Raw genomic sequence first — 24704 nt, forward strand, 5'->3', positions numbered from 1 at the left:
TAACCCCTCTGGAGTCACAATCCATGAATGGGGCAGGAGGGAAATCTGTTAAGTAGTAACAGTTTTTATTAGTAGAAAAAGTGTGGAAATGTATATCCGCTGAGCTACAGAAAGAGCTCGTTCCCCATAGGAGCTAGATTTGGGCTCAGTTCTGCTCTGCGGAGCTACGGGAATGATTAAGAAGAACTAGCAAAAGATGCAGAAGCAGGGCTCCCCAACTCTTCCGCCACAGACTCCAATAGCCCTACTCCCTCTCCCAGACAGCTCATGGACATGATAACTAGTAATACTTAGCTCTTATACCAGCTAGACAGAAGGAATGTGAATTCAGTTACTGCTTAAGAACCCATTTAAAATGATTACAAGAACCAGAGTATTTAAAAAAAGCAAACAACAAAAATACCCACCCCCTCCCCACATACATATTCAGCTATTTAAATTAAATACAGGAGTCAGTTTGTGCCTGATAAGCACAGGCTCACATTGGAGATGGTGCTGAGTTTCACCCTCTCAGGGGAAGCTCCTACCTAACCTTAGGCTTTTGGCCAGAGACCCAAGTTTTTGTGAAATTTCTCAGTCCTGCCTCCATGGTGCTGCAATCATGAGGCTGGCCTCGCATAGAACAGAGGAGTAGGCATATGGGTTGTGTCTGGGCAGGCTGCAAAGACAACAGCTCTTGGGCTCTTCTTCCTCCATACACATCTGGAATCATTATTGCCCATGTCTTTTAAAAAATACATTTCCTTTGAGTCCATTTCCCCCCTCACATATCGAAGAGGAAAGGGAAACTGCTAAAACGAACATCTCTGGCTTTTCAGTTTCTCACCCAGGAGGGATTGTGCAAGAGCTCCAGGGAGTGCATCGGAAATGTACTCAGCATGGTGCAGGAAGCTCCTCTCTCTGTGGCTTGCCAGTGCAGAAGAGGAGGAGGACTGCAGGGCCTCATCTCCCCTCTATTATCTTTGGGGTGTCTTCAATTCATGGCAGTCACAGGTGTGATTAATGAGTAACTGGTCCTTGACTGAGGGAGCAGTCTCTTTGCACTCCCTCACTCCTTCCGCATTTTCCTCGCTTCTCTCTGTTCCCTATTTTCACTTCTCTCTGCTACCCCACCCTTCTCCCCTCATTTTTCTGTTCCTCTACACCAGTCCCCAATGTCCAGAATAGCCACAAGTTTTGTTGGAAGTTCTGGTCCTGCAGCCTTTATGTGAGTAGCCCACTGTAGTTATTCACAAGAGTTAGGGACATGGGACCAGATTTTCAGTTGCAGACAAGTGGCATCGCACCACTGATTTCAATGAAAATACACTGATTTACACTAGCTGAGCATCTAGTTCTCAGGATCAAGCCCTTAACCTATTTAATGCAGGGTTGAAATCATCATAATTGTATCCTTGTTTCAGGGCCTAAATATAAAATGTTTGTTAGAACAGAAATAAAAATCCCACACAAGATCATATAATTGTAAGACAAAAAAACCAACCCCCTCATTATTTAATCTGTTTTCCCTAATCTAGGGCCTAATTCTGCTCCCACAGAAAACCAATGGAATTTTTACCATTGACTTCAATGGAAACAAGATAAGGCCCCTATTCTTTAGTTAATGGCTGTACAGACCTTTGAAGATGTGACATAAAAATTATAAGTAATGTTGCTATTGTTATCAAGTCTAGCTTCTATTCAGTTTAATAAACATGTCCAGCTGTAAAGCCCTATGAAGCTTAATAGAAAATTAAAATGGTTTTAGAGGCTTTTTGAATCACCCTATAGAATTTAATAGGGAAGTACTGTACATCTCTACTACAGAAATATATAGGATAACTTACAAAAAAGATCTATAGGTCCTTACTGGTTTTATCCCTATTAAAGGTTATAGATTTTTCCATTAAATTAGAATATTTTATACAGAGGCAGAACAACAGATTATTTTGGACATAACACTGCACAAACATTCATACACACAATGCTGTACATTCAAATATTCAGGTTTCAGAGTAGCAGCCGTGTTAGTCTGTATCCGCAAAAAGAAAAGGAGGACTTGTGGCACCTTAGAGACTAACAAATTTATTTGAGCATGAGCTTTTGTGAGCTACAGCTCATTTCATTGGATGCATCCGATGAAGTGAGCTGTAGCTCACGAAAGCTTATGCTCAAATAAATTGGTTAGTCTCTAAGGTGCCACAAGTACTCCTTTTCTTTATTCAAATATTCAGCTTCTGACCTACAATTCCTTAAATTCAGTTATTAACTAAGGTTAATGGTAATAACTGTAGGATGCTTTGTAAAAGCCAAATTGAATAAAATGTATACTCCCATACCACATTAAGTTCACATTTTAAAAAAACAGATATCTTTATTCTTCTTGCCTACTTTATTTCTACTTCAGTCCAGGAAAGAAACATGCCAGATTAGAAAATAAAAAGGAAGTATAAAACAAGAATAATAAAGGATGGGTGAGTTCACTTCCATAACATTTTCTTAAATTATTAGATTAAACAGAAATCCTGCTACTGCAACTCACTTCAGTGGGGCAATGTGCAGGTATAGCGGTTTGCCTACAGGAATGCAGTTGCAGGATCAGCATCTCAACTTACTGTCTTATGCATTCTATGTTGTATTGTATGCAGCTAATGGAAATTCTGAAACTATTTAAGTTGGTAATGGAAAAATATGGGTATTCAACACAACCTGAGTCTAATAGGTTTTGTCTAGATGCTAATCTAAAGTTGTTTGTTTTCAGGCCAATATCCCCTACTTCCCTTTCCTACATCATATATGAAATATGTTCTCCCACCAGTGGATATTATTTGGGATAAACTACTAGAAATGGGAAATATGAACATAATGGAGAACATAGTTGGCATTTGATCAAACTGAATAAATATTATCTGTACTGTGTCGTTCATAAACATTTGCCTCCCCCTCCACAAGAAAAATATTTTTTATTTCAATTAGTAAATCAACTGACCACTTGGTGGCTCCAAGGAAAATATGTAGTCTCTAAAAAAATACAGTGCTTTGAAAAGACGGCAGAAGAGCTGCTGACAAGTTATATACATTGTTTGCCGTGTTGTTGTAGCTGTGTTGGTCCCAGGATATGAGAGAGATAAGGTGGATGATGTAATATCTGTTATTGGACCACCTTCTGTTGGTGAAAGAGACAGGCTTTCGAGCTACACGGAGCTCATCTTCAGGTAGCTTGAAAGCTTGTCCCTTTCACCAACCGAGTTGGTCCAATAAGAGTTATAGAAGTGTTATTTATTCCAAAAATGCAAGTGTATAAGCAGCTCGTTTTAAGCCAACAATATTGAAGAGTGTGGAAAAGTAATTATAAATTATAAAATAAAAGTAATTATTCAACACCACGCCTTTGTTACTAAACTTGTTCGACCCATGAGTGTTGAAAAGAGCATGTTTCTCAATAACCATCAAATGCAGTTATGAGGTCACTTGAACTTAGTTCAAAATGAGCGTCGGGAAGAATTTAGAATCTTATCAGGCAGAAGAGTCTTCCTGTCCCTGGAAGATGGATGGAGCAGGTATTCTGTGCCACCCCCTGCAATCCCATCCACCCAAAGGAACTGTTGTCTCTGAAATAGCATGCAGATACTACAGCGACTATATAAAGTAGATCAGCCCTGAAAGAAGGAGTTGACCTTCAATGACTCTCACATGAAGTGGTCTCTGGAAGCAGGAACATGCCATAAGTGGCTTAATCATTACTATATTTTTGGCAACAAAATATCTGAGGCTCATTCTCCCTCAGGTATCTCTTGTAATATAGGTCTCTCTAATTTATTTGTATCTTTGAGCATGACGACAAAATAGTGGATAAAGCATAACTGGCTCACACAATTTTAGAGTTTTAAAAAGCCTTTGACAAAGTCCTTCACAGGATGGTCTCAGGGAAACAAAGGGTACGTCCCACCTTGCAATCATGGGGTGTGACTAAAGCACATATAGACCTACTCTAGCTAGCTTGGGTATTGGTAGCAGTGAAGGCATGGTAGTGCAGGCTTCAGCACAGGCTGTACAAGCCCACCCAAAACCCCAGGGTACTTACTCAAGTGGCTAGCCTACGCTGAAGCCTGTGCTGTCGCAGCTGCAATGTTACTGGTACCCAAGCTCGCTGGGTTAAAGCTAGCCCAGGTATATCTACACAAGCTGCAATCACACCCTTTGACTGCAATTCAGACACTCCCTAAATTGTCATGAGGTGAAAACTATGGATGAGAAACTGGCTAAGAGAGTAGGCAGATTAGGAATAAAAAAATCAATTTTCATGACGGCAAAAAGTTAACATTGGGATGCCTCAATGTCCTCTACTAGCATTGGGGCTGTTCAATAATTTATTAATGATCTGGAAGACACAGTAAACAGGCAGGTGTCAAAAACTGCAGACTGCACCAATTTACTTAGGTTATTCATGCCTAGAGATGGCTGTTAGGAACTTTAGAGGGACATAAGAAAACTAGGTGAAAGGGCAATCCAATGGCAGATGAAGTTCATGGTTCAGAAATGCAAGGCTATGCACATGGGTAGGAGTAATTCCTGAACTACTCAGGCATGTCACTAGACTCTTAAGTAGCCATAGCCACTTGGGAAAGAGACCTGAACATCACTCTGGACAGCTCAGTGAGAGTCTATGTGCATTGTGTAATGATAAACAAAAAGGATATTGCAGAAATGTCAAACAGGTGAGGAAAGTGACCCCCCCACCCAAAAAAGTGACAAAAGTGATTAGATGAATGGAAAGAAGATGGGGATTGTTTAGAGACTAGATTAATAAAAGAAGAAGTTTGCAAACTGTAATGAATGGTGCAGATAACATCAGTTGAATGCTCTTATTTACTGTTTCTCATAAAACATGGAAAAGGGCCCCATCAACGAAACTGAAAGGCAACAAATGCAAAAATCATATGAGAAAAACTGTTTACACAATGCTTAACTAGCCTGTGGAACTCACTGCTATAAAATATCATTGAGGTTAGCAGGATTCAAAAGAGGACTGGACATTTATCTGGATAAGGAGAACATCACTGTTACACTAAGTAGGAGTAAAAACAAAACAGAGCTGCAGCAGTTACATACATTCCCATGCTTCAAGGCATAAGCCAACCTCTAACAGATGAGAGCAGGATATTCTGTAATTGTTCACTTTGAGGTTCCTGGCAGCTTCCTCTGAAGCATCTCGTACTAGCCACTGTAGGAAAGAGGATGCTGGACTAGATACGGGTCTGATACAATATGGAAATTCCTGGGTCCATATGCTATTGTGAGTAAAGGAAAATGGCTGATGGAATACGTGCGGCTTTCCAAACCTCTATATTTTGTGGGTGGCTGTCAGGAGAGGTGTATACAGTAGAAGATGCTTATGAGAAACTGATACACTGTAGCAAAACTCCCACTACAGTGAAGTAGCATGAGAGTTATAAATTGTTTCAATGCACTGCAGTGCGTCAATAGAACTTCTAGTTAGAGGGAATCTCCACTTATGAGAGAAGTAATGTTGTCTAAAACAAATGACTTAACTATAAGTGGATTTCACTATGTCCTGTCCATTACAGTACACATATTTAAAGGATATTTCTGCTGCATTTAATTTTGAACTTTACGTTAAAAAATACTGCTCTGGAAACTTTTTGGCTTCAATGCAGACACATTCCTGGAATTTATGTCGGTAACAGTAACTTTACAAAGTTACACTAGTTTTCTTTCATTCCATGGTCCCATGCATACAAAAAGCTTAAGAAGGAGCAGCATGCAAGACCCTACCAAGTTCAATTTAGCTGGGTAATGGAGACATGGTCGTAGCAATAATAGGGAATGTGGGCTTAACAGGAAATAAGGCCTTTCACAACATGAGAGGAATAATAGAAAAGGAAAACAAATATGACTCCAGTTTAGAAAGTCCCACAGCAAACGGCTTGGATGGCTTTTATGGCAGAAAATTGGTTGTCTCCAGTCAAGCCTACATAAATTTGCAATTCAGTGATGTGTTTGTGAGGATGAAGTGAAGTCATAGTAAATGTCCTACCATCCTGGGAACTGTCTTACAGATGAAACAAAGCAGAGTCATTTAGAGTAACCATTAAAGGGAAGACACATTTTGTTTCATATAATTTTACTTATGTTAAGTATGTATGTTAATTTGTAAGAGTCCAGCGGCTTCACAAACTTTTTTGTATGTGGAACACCTCTCCCACCTTGGAATTCCCCTCTAATCTAGTTGGGATCTAGCTCTAATTTAGCAATATGGGAATGTCAAAGTGGTTGCAACAGCTGGGTAGAGAACCAGTTTAATAGTCACGTATGTTAATTTATATGCTTGACTACTATAAGGCACATTGGTAAGAGCAATTTAACATGACAGACTTAGACAAAACTTTTCATTGCCACTCTAACTGTTGTACAGTGTGGCATGTACTGGTCTTATGCCTAGCTTTCTGCCTGTGCCTCTAGGCGGCTGTACTTCAGTCATGCTTTATGCATGTCCTATGCAACTACTAACACTAATACAACATCAAGGTTGAAAAGCCAAGTGCTGAAGAAAGAATAAATAAATCGGAAAAAGCAAAGGATTTCTTTCCCAGTCTCTCACCCCACAAAAACCACTGAACAGGTTTTGTTCAAGCTTTCCAAAAATAATGTCACTTTAAGCAGGGACTAAACATGGGAAAATTAAGCCACACCTCAAGGTGAATATTTTGGAAAATTATGCACGTGTAAATGCCTGGCAATGGCAGATGACCTTGCAAAATAGACATTACTGAAATGTGGTGAAATGAGAAAAATCAAAGGGCTGCTGTAATACCTGGCTATAAACTGAACAGGTCAAAGGGTGGTGGGGCGGAGTAGTGTTGTATCTAAAAGATACCACAGAATCTAGGGAGATAAAAATTCTGAATGGAAAGGACCACAACTGAATCTGTGTGGATACAAATCCCATGTTACAAGAATACTGGCAGAGTAAGAATTTTGACTATTCTACCAACAGCTTCCAGACCAGGGCAAGAATTGCACAGTGCTCAGACAGCACAACAAGGCAATGTTTAATGAAATCATAGAATATCAGAGGTGGAAGGAGGTCATCTAGTCCAATGACAATCACTGAGCAATTCAATTATCTGTATATATTAACTGGTCACAATGGGATAATGTTTACAGAAACAATTTCTTAAATGATTGCTTCTTGAAACAGCTAGTTCTAAAGCACAAAAGAGGCAAAACTATTCTTGATGTAGTACAAAGGAAGAAACAAGAGTTGGTTCAAGAAGCAACTACCGTTAAACCTCTGTGTAACAGTGACTAGAATATAACTAAGTTCAAGGTCTCTGAGGGAGGAAAGGTACCGCAAACTAGCCCTTAACTTTAGAAAGAGGGGAATTTAATAGAAATCATAGAATATCAGGGTTGGAAGGGACCTCAGGAGGTCATCTAGTCCAACCCCCTGCTCAAAGCAGGACCAATCCCCAATTGCCCCAGATCCCTAAATGGCCCCCTCAAGGATTGAACTCACAACCCTGGGTTTAGCAGGCCAGTGTTCAAACCACTGAGCTATCCCTCCCCCCAAAAGCTGGTCAAAAAGTTCTTAAAGTCAAGAGTAAATAAACTAAAATACTTAGATTTAGCATGGATTCTACTGACACAGAGTCTCATAGCATATATAACTCTAAACTGAAAGGGAAATAGGAAGACAAAAAGTAAATCAGTGCAACTAAATGGCAACATCCAAGACATTATACAAAGCAATCAGAGAGCTTTCAGCATATGGAAGCCCAATCCCAGTAAAGCCAATAGGCAATTTCTAAGAAGGAAATTAGGTGTAGGACTAAGGTGGAATTTGAAAGGCAAATAATTGAAGGCATACATACAAATAGTAAGAACTTCTCTATGTATATTAGATGTAGGAAGCCTGTGGGGAAATTTTGGGTTCATCACTGTGATAGGGAGTATAAAGCCCTCACTGGAGGGGAGGGCATTAAGGAGCAACTCTGGGCTAAGGAGGCCCTGCACCTCTGCCCCATGCTGAGCAAGCTTGGGTTGGATGTGGGGTTTAAGAGGTAGCCAGACAGCTCAGTCAGGGCCTGGCAGGCCAGGGAGAAGGACATGCTCTGGGAGCACCTGTGAAAGATGTGAGCTGAGCCCACACCAAGCTAGGCAACAGGGGAGGCACAGTACCTGGACACTGAGACCACGGCTGGAAGCCCTGAAGGCAGTGCTCCCTAGGGGTGGCTGGCAGGGATGCAGAATGAGACAGGACATGATCCAGGGAAGCTGACTTGAGGCTGACAGAAGACACCACAAGGTGAGCGAATCTGAACCAACCTTTCAGGGCCCTAGGTTGGAACCCGATGGAGTGGGAGGATCCGGTTCCCCTACCCAGCCCCAGGACTACACCCGCTAGCAGAACTGCTGCTGGGGATGAATCACTGGGTGTGACTGCTGCCTTGGGCCTTAACCACTAGTGGGGAGAACCTGCTCCAGCTCACAACCATTACAGGGAACAATTAAAGAAGACCAGAATATTTCTGAGAAGCTAAATTGTTTTTTTTTTTTTGCTTCAGTCTTCACCATGAAGAATGTTAGGGAGATACCTACTCTTTTCTGGTAATAAAGATGAGGAAATATCCACAAATTAAAGTGTCAGAAGAACGGGTGCTGGAATAAATGGGAACACTAAAAAGCAACAAGTTACCTAGTGCAGATGGCATACACCCAAGAGTTCTGAAGGAAAGTGAGGATGAAGTGGCTGAGCTGTTAAGAAAAATACACAATCTCTCATTGAACAAGTTACCACATGTGACCCAAGGGTCTCTTAATGCCAATTGGCAGAGGGCACAAGGATACACAGGGATCCCATGGTTTCACCAAGAAATGTCATATGAGGTCTCTGATGAAAGCCTCTGTCATAGTGGTCATCACAACCATTGTAAGATGTATGTATGGAATAAATGTGAAGAGTTACATATATATGCTGAAAATTGCATTCTCTAGGTCTTGTAGTTAAAGCCAGGTTACTCAAAAATAGCGTGCTTGGAGACAGGAGGTGGACACTTATCTCCCTGGCAGACCATTGTGTGTCTTACAACAGAAGTTGATTAGTATACTGAGACAAAGGCTAATGAAGGGCTTGTGGAGACTTCAGAAGGAAACCAACAAGAAGAGGTAAACAGTGGGGAGGGAACGCTGTTTTCAGGTGAAGATCAAAGGTCTGATCTATCTGGGGATGCAGAGAGATGTTCTGGCATCCTTCCATCTGTGAAGACAAGCTGCAGTGGGCTTGATCTTATGAAATGGAATTTCATCCATCCTGATGGAAAGTGTTAGGAAAAGGATTTGGGCCAAGCTACCCTGTAGGAGACAGGGGAATATCCCGAGAGTTAAGTTTAGGCTCTAGAAAGAGTTTTATGACTTTGTTTTATACCTTACTGCTTGTTTCAGATATTCTTGCTTACTATCATTTGAATCTCTGTTCTTTGATAATAAACTTATTATTATTTCCACTATAAAGATATCTAAGTGCTGTGTGTTAAGCAGAGCAGTGATCCTGAGTTAAAACTAGTAAGGTGGTGTGTACTATTCCTTTGGAAGGAGAGAGCTGAGTGTTCAATGAATCAGGGTCTGGGCACTCCAGAGGGATGCTTGGAGGACTCGGGACTTAGTCTGTGCTTATTGCTAACTGTACAGAGACAGTGAGGTCTATGGAGGACTGGAAGGTTGTGCTTGTGTTGCAAGAGGCTGGTGGATTCAGGGAGCTGACCCACAGCAGGTGCAGTCATGACTTCCTCTTGCTAAGGGCAGGTGGTATCGAGGTGCCTCATAACCCTGGATACCCCTAGGAGGTTTCACACCATATAAAGAACTGAAGTGCAGCAAGTATCGTACCTGTATTTTAATAGGAGTGATCTGGGATTTACACACCAGTAAGACTTTCGGTACCTGGTGAACTGACTGAAGTTATAATTAAAACTAAAATACCTAGAAGGCACATTAGCTTCTAACTAGCATAGCTGCTACTAAGAAAATTGTGCCTCCCTTATCTCTCAAAAATTATTTGAGCATGCCTATGAAACAGTGGATAAAGGAGAACTGGTTGATATAGTTTATTTAAACTTTCAAGAGGTCTTTTTGACAAAGTCCTAAACAAGAGGCTGTTAAAGGAAATAAATAGGTATACCGTAAGAGGCATGGTGTGAGAGTGCAGTCATGGATCAAAACCTGACTAAGAGAGAGAAACAAAGAGTAGGAATAAATGGTCAATGTTCATCATTAAAAAGGTTAACAGCAGGGTGCCAAAAGAGTCCATGCTAGAACCTGTGCCGTGTAATGGATTTATTAATGATGTGGAAAACAGGATGAACAGCAAAGGGACAAAATTTGAAGACAAAGTAATGCATGCTGGAGGGAATAATTTCCCCTGCTCATACACCTTACTGGAGTCTAAATTAATTGCATCAGCTCCAGAAAAAGGCATGGCATCGTTGTGTACAGTTCAATGAAGATCTTGGCTCAGTGTAAAAAGAGCAGTCAAGAAGCAAGCAAAACATTAGGATGCATAAGGAATGAGATGGAGAATAACAGAAAATATTACAATGTCATTATGTAAATCAGCTGTGTGCCCTGTGTGTTCAGTTCTGGTCACTCCTTTGTAAAAAAGGACTTAGCAGAAATGGAAAAGTTAAAGACTAAGAACTTGGAAAAAACCCTTATATGAAGAAAGATTGAGAAGACAAGGACTATTTACCTTAGAGTGGAGATAAATAAGAGGGGACATGACAAAAATATACAAAATAATCCATAGCATGGGGAAGGTAGATCAGGAACTTCTATTCGCACTGTTATAATACAAGAACAAGGAGACATTTAATGAAATTGAAAGGTGGGAAATTGAAAACTGACAAAGACACTTTAAGAGAAAACACAACACAATTTACCTGTGGAACTCACTGCATTGAGCTATCACTGAGGCCAAGAGCCTAGCAGAATTAAAAAAAGCATTAGCTATAGATGAATAAAAAGAATATCCAAGTTTAAATAGCAAATAGTAAACAAATAAATAAGAGTTTAGGAACGGATATTAATCCTTGTCTTCAGAGCATTAGCCATCTTCTCTAGGTATTTTGGGTTAGTAGCAAGTTTCTGTTCAGGGCCAGATTATCCCATAATTGTCTCCTGCAGGGTTCTTGCCCCTTTCTCTGAAGTACTTGGTGCTGGTCACTTTCAGAAGTAGGAACTCCACAGGATCACAGGAATTGCCACACTGGATCAGATCAATGTTCTTATGCAATAACAGGGCAGAGGAATAAGAAGAAATATTAGATATTGTTTTGTAACCTTTCCAGAACTCCTTTCAGGGATGCCCAACTACATGCCACCCAATACTCAGTGCTAGGAACAAAGACTCAATGTAGCCCCTAATGATTATTATAATAGATTTTAACATAGCTTGGGATCATTTGGGATCAAAGGTGCTATTTAAAATGTTTTTTAAAAAAACACCTTACTAAAATGTTAATGCTGAGAAACATTCAAGCCCATCTGTTTCCATAAGATTTACTCACAGTAAGTAAATGCTGTTTTAATATTTGCCCTTTCCTCCTACCACATTTACTGCAGTGGTATCTGGGATCATTTTTCTGTATTACCTTTGTAAGACAGGGCAATTATTTTGCCAAGAGTGGGCACAAGTTGCCACTTCCAATTGATGTTGGCTCCTAAGCACCAACAACAAACACAATGTACAACCACAGATCACACTTCAGTAGTCACAGGGACCGTACACATCGCAACTAAATGGCCATAGATTTTCTTTGCATTTCCCCCCCGGGGACTGTTAAGGCACACCATTGTTCTTAACCAATACAGATGAGGATTTTGAACTAATCCGGTACAAAACACATGCAGTAGTTGTTCTAATCAGCAGATCAGAATCTCTGTGAAAAAAAATCATGTATTGCTGTGCACATTTCATCTGACTGAAGGAGACATGATTACAAGCCTCTCTTTGTTGCAGAAAAAAAAAAAGAAGACAGGTTTTGTCCTCTTTCACGCTCTGCTGCTGTACATTACAAACTACTGTCGCATGCAAATGCTGGTTCATGCCTTTGCATTGTTAAGAAGAGACAAGAGATTTCATTTCATTCTCAAAGGAAAACCGTGTGTAAGATTTTAGAAAGTTGGGGGCGGAAGGGGAGTTCACTGCTCCAATCAGAGGATGAAATTTACCCTTGAAGTGAAGCTCCGGACCTCAGCAAGGTACTTAAGCACATGGGTACTTTTAAGTACATGGTAGTCCCATTAGCTTCAAACTTATGCTTCTGCTTAAGTGCCTTGGGCGTTAAGCCCCACATTTTGTCTGGGCAGGGATACCAATGGTGGATTGATCTCACAGAGATTTATGTGCAACCCCAGTGTGCCATGTAAACAGTTTCCTCAGTATGCATCCGATGAAGTGAGCTGTAGCTCACGAAAGCTTATGCTCAAATAAATTGGTTAGTCTCTAAGGTGCCACAAGTCCTCCTTTTCTTTTTGCGAGTATCACCATTGGCTCTACATATACTGGCTCAGGACACAATGGGGCTGGAACAGGAAGGCGCCACGCATTCACGTTTATGCAGCTCCAATAGCGCTAATATTCAGTGCAAGCAGCTCAATTGGGCTGTTCTAGTCCATAGGCTACAGTAGCAGCCCTGCACCCTGGCCCTGGTTTGGGCAGTGGATTTAATCTTTCCAGTTGCTCCACACTCACCATGTAGTTTTAAAACTCTACCATATACCTCCTTTAGTGTTTATATCTGGGTTAGATTTATGTTCTTGATTTCTTTATTGTCACCATTTGCATGAACACACTGCATGCTGCCTCAGTGCTAGAATGATGGTGTGGAATGTCCAAGAGTAGACACACCAGGAGAGGAGAAGCATGCCTATCATGTTCTCATTAGTTGCATAAGCCCCAGTGCAGAAACAGACTTACTTCAAGGAAATAAATCATAAGAATGAGATAGCTTTCTGTTACAGCATAAATGCAGCCAAAGAAGGAACAAGACTTTGATGAGCCTTCCTAGAAGAGGAAAGTTTGTCCAGTGGTTAGGACATGAGCTTGAGGTTCAGGAGACCTAGGTCCAATTCTCTGTTCTGCCAGAGGCTTCCTGTGTGACCTTGGAAAAGTGAGAGTCTCTCTATGGCTCAGTTCCCCATGAATGGGGATAGCTCACAGGGGTGAACATAAATGCATTAAAAAGTGTGAGCTGTTCAGATTCTACACATATGTACCTTAGATAGATAGCCTTCTATGCCATTCTCTCTCTCTTTGGGGTATCAAACACTTGCATCTTTGAGTTCTCGGAAAGAAAGTGAGAAGGACAAATAGCTGTGTAGGCATAATTGTGATCCACTGACAAGAATCTGACTCTAATACTGAGAAACACTTTAGTGTCTCCTCAAGCTGTTGGAAGGAATTGCAAGAGAACTTGCTCACTTAAATCATGCCTGGCTCTCATGGTCTTCATTGAAGAATTATCTGAGTCCTCTGGCTGGACCTCTATGGCACATTGAAAACTTCAGAGGATTAATCTACTTTCTCATCTGGTTTCTCAAAGGGTGTCCATGCTTCCACTACATTACTCCCCAGGAGGGCATCCTGCCCCTGGGAAAGGGAACCCAGACAAGAAATACCTTGCAAGAAATGAATGATATATAACAGGGAATAGGTAGGAGCTACAACTGCTGGAGATAAAGTGTCAACAAGATGAAATGGAGCAAGACAAGATGGTGAGGACTCAGAACAGGGAAAAGAGAACTGGTGGCAGTGACAATCCCTTTCTCATGATAATCATGTATTCAATGCCCAGGCCCTACAAAAGGGCAGTTTCGGGTCCTCCCACGGTGTCCTTGTATGACCTGACTACTTGGCTCATCTTCATCTCCTGACACAGGCATTATCCGCATTCTGATCTCCCCTCTATAGCACCCAGCGTGCAATAGATTCCTCTTATGGAAGTCATAGCAACCAGAGGAAATGCAAGCACCCTTATTAAAATCCGGAGAAAGACAGGCTAACTCACACCATAGATATATCACTGCTCAATCAGAAGGCACCCAATACAGAGATACCCTATCTGGCCAAAGGCGAAGGACACCATTGCTGTAGGTACATTTTATAAATAAAATAAAAAGAATAAGTTCCACTGAATTCCTGGAGTTTGAATATTTGTTTTTTTTTTATTTTAAAATGTTTGTTCTTATTAGTTCTTTAAAGAAAATGCAGAAGTCATCTTGAGCTGAATGTCTGGTCGAGAGCTAGGACCTGATCCAAAGACTCCCATTGACTACAATGAACTTTGCCCCATAGCGATTAGTGATTTTTTTTTTAATTGTGAAAAACATTCAAGCGTAAAGGGCATCAGGAATGGCCCAAATGCTTATTTATTGTCACACAAGGTTGACATTCATGGAGCTGTGCTGGCATTTAGAAATTATGCAAAGCTTCCCACCTAAATCCATTGTCATTTGGCATCCATCCCGTAGGCCATCAGTCTAATCAGCTCTGCCCGTGCTAGTGTTTGGTGCATATGGCATCCCTAAATGCAGCTCTGAGGTTGAATAATTTTTAAAGATAATTATAAAAGCTTCTGTGGCTACATGAGGCAAGTTTTTAGGCTACACTGATCTAAAAGGAAAAGTGAATTTCTCCCTCACTTTTGTTATGCTATAGGCAGCCCCTGCAGAAACAGCTAAAACATGTGGGGAAGGGCTTAGTGGATGCTAGAAGCCCTGTCCCCCGATCATACAGGCTAAGGAAGGAAGAACATCTCCCAAGGTGGGGCCATATCCCTGGGAACAAACATGGCATCAACAGAAACTGTAGCTGCTCCACTTGCAGGGCGAGGAATTGAGAAGCCCAGAAATGGCCACTGTACAGAGGGACGGAAGGCACTTCAGCTGGAATTGCTGCAGCAATGGGGCAGGGAGGCTGCAGACCAGCCAGAGCACCTCTTTGGGCCTGACCACCATTGTGGGGACTTTAAGGGATGGGAGAGAAGGTTCAGTCATGGTCTTCCTTCACAGTTTCTGGTCTCCTGTGACACAGTTTGGCCCTGATCACCTGTGATGACCCTCATGTAGAGGCCCCATTCTCTTAGACAACTGAGAGAAAAGGAGGGCCCAAAGGTCACCACACCCTCCCCACCCTCTGGTATCGCAAACAGCAAGAGACTTCCTCCCACCCAGGAGACACTTCCAGCTGTCTTATCAGCAAGCAGTTTGGCAAAGGAATGCAGGGATGGAAACGGCTCCTCTGTCTCAAAGCTTGACATCAGAGTAATACACAGGGACAGAGGATTTGTACTGAGGAAATTAAGAGAGGCTAATCCCTGGGATGAGCAGAACTACACACGCTGGGTTGCTGTGTGGAGTCAGGAGAGGAGATGGTAGGATGGTGAGAGAGCACAGTGCATGGGAGGATGTTTTTGGATGGTGAGCACCCTATGGGAAGGAATGGAGAGTCTTGATTAAGGGATCACTATATATTGAAAAGGACGTTTGTGGAGGAAACATTTTGTACATAATATAGAACATAATTTGGAACAGGACATGGGTGTCACACACAAACACCACGTGAACTCATTTGGTTATCTGTACCCACCCATCTTCCAACTTCCCCACCAACTGTCTCTCTCAAGTACTATATCTTTGTACCATTAGAATATCAGATCTTATGGGCAAAGAATGTGCCTGTCTTTTTATTCCATAAGGCATCTATTACTCTGTAGGTGCTGTGACTAGATAATAAATACTTGTAATCAGAATACATCTATTACATCCATAATAGCCTCTCTGATGAGCCATCACAGTTTCTGTGACATGGGCAACTGTCAGTGAGGAACTGAACTGAGGCTCTGAGCTCTTGTCACCAATACATAATAGATTTATACTATAGATTCAATATTCACATCTTCCACTATACTATTTCTTTTCTATGAATAGTAAAAAAGTACAGTTTTAATAGTTACCTCCATTAATTGTAACTAGGCCCCATCAAGAGCATTGGGAAAAAGTATTTTAAAAATAGCAACTGCAGTTTCTTTTCTTACCATTTAAATGGATTGCTTTATCTCAAAAATATGAATCAATGAAAAGAAACCTTAGCAACTCATGATTTATGGGCCTCACAGTGGAAATGGGGCTAGCAATCAATCTATTTCATGTCTCTAACAAATGTAATCCACCCAAGACATCATTATTCAAAAAGCAATTCAAATTAAATAGGAAAAAAAAAAAGAAAAAAAAAAGAGAATGACATGCTTACTGTAGCTAATTCATCAAACTTGCCAAAGAGTTCATTCAGAAGCTTCACCAGCTCTTGAGCAGTGCACTGTGATGCCAAACTAGTGAACCCCACAATGTCTGCAAACAAAATGCTGTAAAGAGAAGGAAGGAAACATGGAAACATTAGTGCAGAACACACCTTCTTAATCTAATTATCTTTTTCTATGCACTGAGTGCAACCCAGAACACAAACCCAGGCAAACCAGGATGGCCACCATTAAAGTGCTATGCAGAGCACAAATATCAAAGATCCAGGATCATTTTGCATTTAAAGCACAGAACTATGAGTCAGGGGAACTGGCGTTCTGTTGCTGGCTCTGCCACAGGCTTCCTGGGACCTCAAGCAAGTTTTCTCTTAGGTACTTATATCGTTGTCCTTCCCCCCCATCACTGTAGGGGGTCTGAGTGCTTCAACACCCCTTTGTGGTAGGACAGTACTATTATCCTCATTTTACAGATGGGAACTGAGCCACGGAGGCTGAAGTGTCTTGCACAACATTAGAAAGGAAATCTCTGGCAGAACAGGGAATTTAACCTGGGGCTCCTAAGTCCTAGGTTAGCACCCTACCACTTAACCATCCTTCCTCACTTAACTTCTAAGTTGTGTACACTTTCTGTGTTTCAGTTCACCTACATGAGAAATGGGGATAATTTACAGAAAGTACTGTGAGGCTCAACTGATTAATGCTTGCAAAACACTTTGAGGAATTAAGGCTGTGGACCAGGACTTGAGAGATCTCGGTTCAATTCCTTCTTTGCCACAGACTGTAAAACCCCAGGCAAATCACTGAGGCTGGAATTTTCAAAACATCCTTAGGGAGTTAAGCACCCAAATCCCACTATCAGTGGGACTTGTATGCCCAGCTGCCCTCTCTGCCTTAATTACACTTCCCTACCTCATAGGGATGTTGAGAGTACCTAAGTAGATCCTTGAATGGAGCGGCTACAGAAGTATTAATTATTTAGATTTACTCACCTGCTGGCCCAGGCCCTGTGGCAGCTGTAGAAATGCTATGGATCTACTCACAGGCAGTACTCAGTCCAAATAACATCAAATAATAATTTATTTAAGTTTATAAAAATGCCACCTAACTATATGCTCTAGATGTGCTTGCATGACTTAAAATACATCTTGAGGACAGCAATTTAAGATAACCCAGCACAAATCTCTCTCCTCTGAAACAATTCTCTACTCTTACAATTGCAACTCCTTCCCTCCCAATTAATGTAACAGATGCTAGAAACACAAACCTAACCAGTTCCCCATTCTTGCTTCCAGACAAGGTCACCAAATCGGATCCCTCACCCAAAAACCCAAAAAAGGGAAAATATAACCTTCTCAATTCCCAACCCAGCCCCTTATCAAAGGCACATAAACCACCCCGCTGCCACAAATCCTCCCAATACCTGATTTGATTCCATGCAATTGATAAAAATAATTTCTGACCCAAAAATCCTTTTCACCTCCCTAACCTAGGAAACCTAGCTCAACACAACACTGAGGGTATGTCTACACTACGAAATTAGGTCGAATTTATAGAAGTAGGTTTTTTAGAAATCGGTTTTATATATTCGAGTGTGTGTGTCCCCACAGAAAATGCTCTAAGTGCATTGAGTGCATTAACTCGGCGGAGCGCTTCCACAGTACCAAGGCAAGCGTCGACTTCCGGAGTGTTGCACTGTGGGTAGCTATCCCACAGTTTCCGCAGTCTCCACTGCCCATTGGAATTCTGGGTTGAGATCCCAATGCCTGATGGGGCTAAAACATTGTCGCGGGTGGTTCTGGGTACATATCGTCAGGCCCCCGTTCCCTCCCTCCCTCCGTGAAAGCAGCAGCAGACAATCATTTCGCGCCTTTTTTCTTGAGTTACCTGTGCAGACTTCATACCACGGCAAGCATGGAGCCCGCTCAGGTAACTGTCACCATATGTCTTCTGGGTGCTGGCAGACATGGTACTGCATTGCTACACAGCAGCAGCAACCCATTGCCTTGTGGCAGCAGACAGTACAATAGGACTGGTAGCTGTCATTGTCATGTCCGAGGTGCTCTTAGCCTCGTCAGCCAGGAGCGCCTGGGCAGACATGGGTGCAGGGACTACATTAGAAGTGACTTGACCAGGTCATTCTCTTTAGTCCTGCAGTCAGTCCTATTGAACCATCTTATGGTGAGCAGGCAGGTGATACGGATTGCTAGCAGTCCTATTGTACCATCTTCTGCCGAGCAGCCAGGCGATGTGGATGGCTTGCAGTCCTTCTGCACCGTCTGCTGCCAGCCAAAGATGTAAAAGATAGATGGAGTGGATCAAAACAAGAAATAGAACAGATTTGTTTTGTACTCATTTGCTTCCCCCTTCCACCCCCCGCCCAGGGGACTCATTCCTCTAGGTCACACTGCAGTCACTCACAGAGAAGGTGCAGCAAGGTAAATCTAGCCATGTATCAATCAGAGGCCAGACCAACCTGCTTGTTCCAATAAGGACAATTACTTAGGTGCACCATTTCTTATTGGAACCCTCCGTGAAGTCCTGCCTGAAATACTCCTTGATGTAAAGCCACCCCCTTTGTTGATTTTAATTCCCTGTAAGCCAACCCTGTAAGCCATGTCGTCAGTTGCCCCTCCCTCCATCAGAGCAACGGCAGACAATCGTTCCGCACCTTTTTTCTGTGCGGACGCCATACCAAGGCAAGCATGGAGGCCGCTCAGCTCACTTTGGCAATTAGGAGCACATTAAACACCACATGCATTATCTAGCAGTATATGCAGCACCAGAGCCTGGCAGAGCGATACTGGGCGAGGAGGCGACATCAGCACGGTCACGTGAGTGATCAGGACATGGACACAGATTTCTCTGAAAGCATGGGCCCTGCCAATGTATGCATCATGGTGCTAATGGGGCAGGTTCATGCGGTGGAATGCCGATTCTGGGGTCGGGAAACAAGCACAGACTGGTGGGACCGCATTGTGTTGCAGGTCTGGGATGATTCCCAGTGGCTGCGAAACTTTCGCATGCGTAAGGGCACTTTCATGGAACTTTGTGACTTGCTTTCCCCTGCCCTGAAGCATATGAATACCAAGATGAGAGCAGCCCTCACAGTTGAGAAGCGAGTGGCGATAGCCCTGTGGAAGCTTGCAACGCCAGACAGCTACTGGTCAATTGGGAATCAATTTGGAGTGGGCAAATCTACTGTGGGGGCTGCTGTGATGCAAGTAGCCCACACAATCAAAGATCTGCTGATATCAAGGGTAGTGACCCTGGGAAATGTGCAGGTCATAGTGGATGGCTTTGCTGCAATGGGATTCCCAAACTGTGGTGGGGCCATAGACGGAACCCATATCCCTATCTTGGCACCGGAGCACCAAGCCGGCGAGTACATAAACTGCAAGGGGTACTTTTCAATAGTGCTGCAAGCTCTGGTGGATCACAAGGGACGTTTCACCAACATCAACGTGGGATGGCCGGGAAAGGTACATGACGCTCGCATCTTCAGGAACTCTGGTCTGTTTCAAAAGCTGCAGGAAGGGACTTTATTCCCAGACCAGAAAATAACTGTTGGGGATATTGAAATGCCTATATGTATCCTTGGGGACCCAGCCTACCCCTTAATGCCATGGCTCATGAAGCCGTACACAGGCAGCCTGGACAGTAGTCAGGAGCTGTTCAACTACAGGCTGAGCAAGTGCAGAATGGTGGTAGAATGTGCATTTGGACGTTTAAAGGCGCGCTGGCGCAGTTTACTGACTCGCTTAGACCTCAGCGAAACCAAAATTCCCACTGTTATTACTGCTTGCTGCGCGCTCCACAATATCTGTGAGAGTAAGGGGGAGATGCTTATGGCAGGGTGGGAGGTTGAGGCAAATCGCCTGGCTGCTGGTTACGCGCAGCCAGACACCAGGGCGGTTAGAAGAGCACAGGAGGGCGTGGTACGCATCAGAGAAGCTTTGAAAACTAGTTCCATGACTGGCCAGGCTACGGTGTGAAAGTTCTGTTTGTTTCTCCTTGATGAAACCCCCCGCCCCTTGGTTCACTCTACTTCCCTGTAAGCTAACCACCCGCCCCTCCTCCCTTCAATCACCGCTTGCAGAGGCAATAAAGTCATTGTTGCTTCACATTCATGCATTCTTTATTCATTCATCACACAAATAGGGGGATGACTACCAAGGTAGCCCAGGAGGGGTGGTGGAGGAGGGAAGGAAAATGCCACACAGCACTTTAAAAGTTTACAACTTTAAAATTTATTGAATGCCAGCCTTCTGTTTTTTGGGCAATCCTCTGTGGTGGAGTGGCTGGTTGCCTGGAGGCCTCCCCACCGCGTTCTTGGGCCTCTGGGTGTGGAGGCTATGGAACTTGGGGAGGAGGGCGGTTGGTTACACAGGGGCGGTAGTGGCAGTCTGTGCTCCAGCTGCCTTTGCTGCAGCTCAAACATACACCGGAGCATACTGATTTGATCCTCCAGCAGCCTCAGCATTGAATCCTGCCTCCTCTCATCACGCTGCCAGCACATTTGAGCTTCAGCCCTGTCTTCAGCCCGCCACTTACTCTCTTCAGCCAGCCACCTCCTCTCCTCCCGGTCATTTTGTGCTTTCCTGCACTCTGACATTATTTGCCTCCATGCATTCGTCTGTGCTCTGTCAGTGTGGGAGGACAGCATGAGCTCAGAGAACATTTCTTGGCAGGTGCGTTTTTTTTCCTTTCTAATCTTCACTAGCCTCTGGGAAGGAGAAGATCCTGTGATCATTGAAACACATGCAGCTGGTGGAGAAAAAAAAAGGGACAGCGGTATTTAAAAAGACACATTTTATAGAACCATGGGTACTCTGTTTCAGGGTAAACCTTGCTGTTAACATTACATACATAGCACATGTGCTTTCGTTACAAGGTCGCATTTTGCCTCCCCCCACCACGTGGCTACCCCCTCAACCCTCCCCTCTCCCTGGGGCTAACAGCAGGGAACATTTCTGTTCAGCCATAGACGAACAGCCCAACAGGAACGGGCACCTCTGAGTGTCCCCTGAAGAAAAGCACCCTATTTCAGCCAGGTGACAATGAATGATATCTCACTCTCCTGAGGATAACACAGAGAGATAGAGAACGGATGTTGTTTGAACGCCAGCAAACATACACTGCAATGCTTTGTTGTACAATGATTCCCGAGTATGTGCTACTGGCCTGGAGTGGTAAAGTGTCCTACCATGGAGGATGCAATAAGGCTGCCCTCCCCAGAAACCTTTTGCAAAGGCTTTGGGAGTACATCCAGGAGAGCCGTGAATGCCAGGGCAAATTAATCCTTTCACATGCTTGCTTTTAAACCATGTATTGTATTTTAAAAGGTACACTCACCGGAGGTCCCTTCTCTGCCTGCTGGGTCCAGGAAGCAGCCTTGGGTGGGTTCGGGGGGTACTGGCTCCAGGTCCAGGGTGAGAAACAGTTCCTGGCTGTCGGGAAAACTGGTTTCTCCGCTTGCTTGCTGTGACCTATCTACAACCTCATCATCATCATCTTCTTCATCCCCAAAACCTGCTTCCGTGTTGCCTCCATCTCCATTGAAGGAGTCAAACAACACGGCTGGGGTAGTGGTGGCTGAATCCCATAAAATGGAATGCAGCTCATCATAGAAGCGGCATGTTTGGGGCCCTGACCCGAAACGGCCGTTCGCCTCTCTGGTTTTCTGGTAGGCTTGCCTCAGCTCCTTAAGTTTCACACGGCACTGCTTCGGGTCCGTTATGGCCTCTGTCCTTCATGCCCTGGGAGATTTTCACAAAGGTTTTGGCATTTCGAAAACTGGAACGGAGTTCTGATAGCACGGATTCCTCTCCCCATACAGCGATCAGATCCCGTACCTCCCGTTCAGTCTATGCTGGAGCTCTTTTGCAATTCTGGGACTCCATCATGGTCACCTCTGCCGATAAGCTCTGCATTGTCACCTGCAGCTTGCCGCGCTGGCCAAACAGGAAATGAGATTCAAAAGTTCGCGGTTCTTTTCCTGTCTACCTGGCCAGTGCATCTGAGTTGAGAGTGCTGTCCAGAGCGGTCACAATGGAGCACTCTGGGATAGCTCCCGGAGGCCACTACCGTCAAATTGTGTCCACAGTACCCCAAATTCGACCCAGCAAGGCCGATTTAAGCGCTGATCCACTTGTCAGGGGTGGAGTAAGGAAATCGATTTTAAGAGCCCTTTAAGTTGAAAAAAAGGGCTTCATCGTGTGGACAGGTGCAGGTTTACATCGATTTAACGCTCCTAAATTCGACCTAAAGTCCTAGTGTAGACCAGGGCCGAGCCTTCTAAATTTCAACAGTTCCAAACCTTAATACAGATTTACAAGCATGTGTGTGCTGTCATGCATATCCTTAGAGCAACTCCTCTTTACTTCCTAGAACATGTTTTCTTAGAGCATTGTTTAAGCATACTACACTCTGGAATTTGATAATTTACATCATAGTAAAGACTTTTTAAATATAAAATATGTACACTTAGATTAATCTCTAGTGCCTTCTGTCTACAGTGTTATAACCATGAGATGCCATGGAGATGGCACAGTGAAAGACTTAAATAGAATAGAAATAAATATGGTAGTGCCAGTAAGTGCTCTTCAGATTTACCCACAAAGCTCTGCCAATGTACTTCATTTTGGACCTACAACATCCTTGCTTGACAGACCTGGATCTGTCTTTCATGAAATCAGTCAGCCAATGCCAAATCATCATACTAAATTCCCTGAAGTTTTTGAAATACACTCAGGATGTGCATTAAAGATTTCAAGAAATTGACCGAAACACACACTGGAATTCAGCTACCCAAGGGTAAAAAGCAGGGACTGTTACAATCCACTGTACCACCTAGTTATCAGACTTCAATTATATTCAATGAGACATCACTGGTATTTTCTTTCATGAATTATTTTACTATTCTATTAGAAATTCTATTTGGTTTCTCTGTCACGCCAGAAGTTCCCAGGATCTACATAAGCATGTGATGAGTTTTTCTGTTTATGCCTGATGTATTGCTCTCTGTGTTTTCCTATTCTGATGCAGCCAAATTTTCAGCAGTGGTCACTGATTTTGGCTGCTCAACATGAGACAGCCAAATGTCTCATGAGATGCCTCACGCTGGGCACCCAAAACTAGTGGCTACTATTTTAGAAAATGTTCGCTTTAGAATTTTATGGTTGGTTGTTTTTCAAATCTGGAAACTTCTTTAAATCTTTCAAAACATAAGACAGTAAAACACAAATATTTGCTCATCAAGAAATTTTCAAATCAGCACTCGGGGCAAACACATACGCAATACAGAATGCCCAATGTTTTAATGGAAAGAATGTAAATGCTCAAATACTTAAAAGTTAAATATAGTAGGTGACCTACAGTTACTGTTAAGAACAGGTATGTTGTAGGCAATCACATCTAGAACTCTTAATTATTTAACCATGGCCTACAGTAAAGGTGCTCATTTATTTGCGGTGTGCTTAAGAGAGGGTTATTTTACAGAATCGACACGAGTTATACAACAAATACATTCAGTTAAAAGGAACATTTATTTGGCATATATGTTGATCCTCATATTTCACCATTTGGTCCATAGGGTTTTCATTTATTACCAACAGGCCAAATTGGGGATGTATAAAGTGACCCATAACACATACTTGCAAACACTTTCATTTCATACATCACTAGTTTATGCATAACTAACTATGTAAAATATATAAATAGTCGTATGTTAAGAGAGTTCTGAAGTGTATGTTGTAGGTCACAGTTACATTTGTTTGTGAAATCTGAAAGCTGAAGTTCTATATATCAATACTGTTAATTGAATGTAGACATTTTTTAAAGTTAACAAAATCTTTTATATGTTATCTTACCTTATGGTCATTTCGATTTAAGGTTTAGGGGGTTTGGTTGTTTTTAATAACTGCAAGTTCTTGAACATTTTAATTGTAATGTTCCGATTATACACAATTGAGTATTAATCACAAGTCTTTATTACAAATTTATAATGTTCAAAAATGGCTGTTCTGAGTAAAAAGGCAGTGAAAATGTCAAGTCAAAATTGGATCCAAAACTAACTCTGCCCTCTTGTGCATATGCCCAACAATACAGTCTAATTATATGATTTCAAATAACTGCAGGATACCTGCCTCATTCCATGTATAGCTTGGACAACACACAGTGAATAAGACAGAGGTCCTGTGGATCTGTGCCTTATGTTGGATTACATTATATTTTTCCATTACCACAGCGAAAACCTATAGCAAGCTATAGATTTATTCTGTAAATCATATTATTCATTCTATAAATCATATTATTTATTATTTAGGCATGGATTTATTCTGAATAAGTGATAGCAAAACTGAGTCCTCAGCACAGAGGATAGACAGGATG

General features: G+C 42.5%; 1 protein-coding gene across 3 annotated transcripts in view; it reads right to left on the bottom strand.

Moving 5' to 3' along the window:
• ADCY1 (adenylate cyclase 1) overlaps window positions 1–24704 on the bottom strand; it is a 238948-nt gene that overhangs the window by 110147 nt on the left and 104097 nt on the right. For all 3 annotated transcript variants that reach the window (XR_012667129.1, XM_075125580.1, XM_048839215.2), the window contains exon 4: window positions 16310–16421. Coding sequence is in view for 2 of the 3 variants with exons in the window: in XM_075125580.1 (XP_074981681.1) it covers window positions 16310–16421 (112 nt within the window). In the remaining variant the exon portion in view is untranslated. The remainder of the gene's footprint in view (window positions 1–16309; window positions 16422–24704) is intronic.

This window comes from Caretta caretta, chromosome 2 (genome assembly GCF_965140235.1).
Source record: "Caretta caretta isolate rCarCar2 chromosome 2, rCarCar1.hap1, whole genome shotgun sequence".
In the NCBI taxonomy this organism is placed as follows: Eukaryota; Metazoa; Chordata; order Testudines; family Cheloniidae; genus Caretta; species Caretta caretta.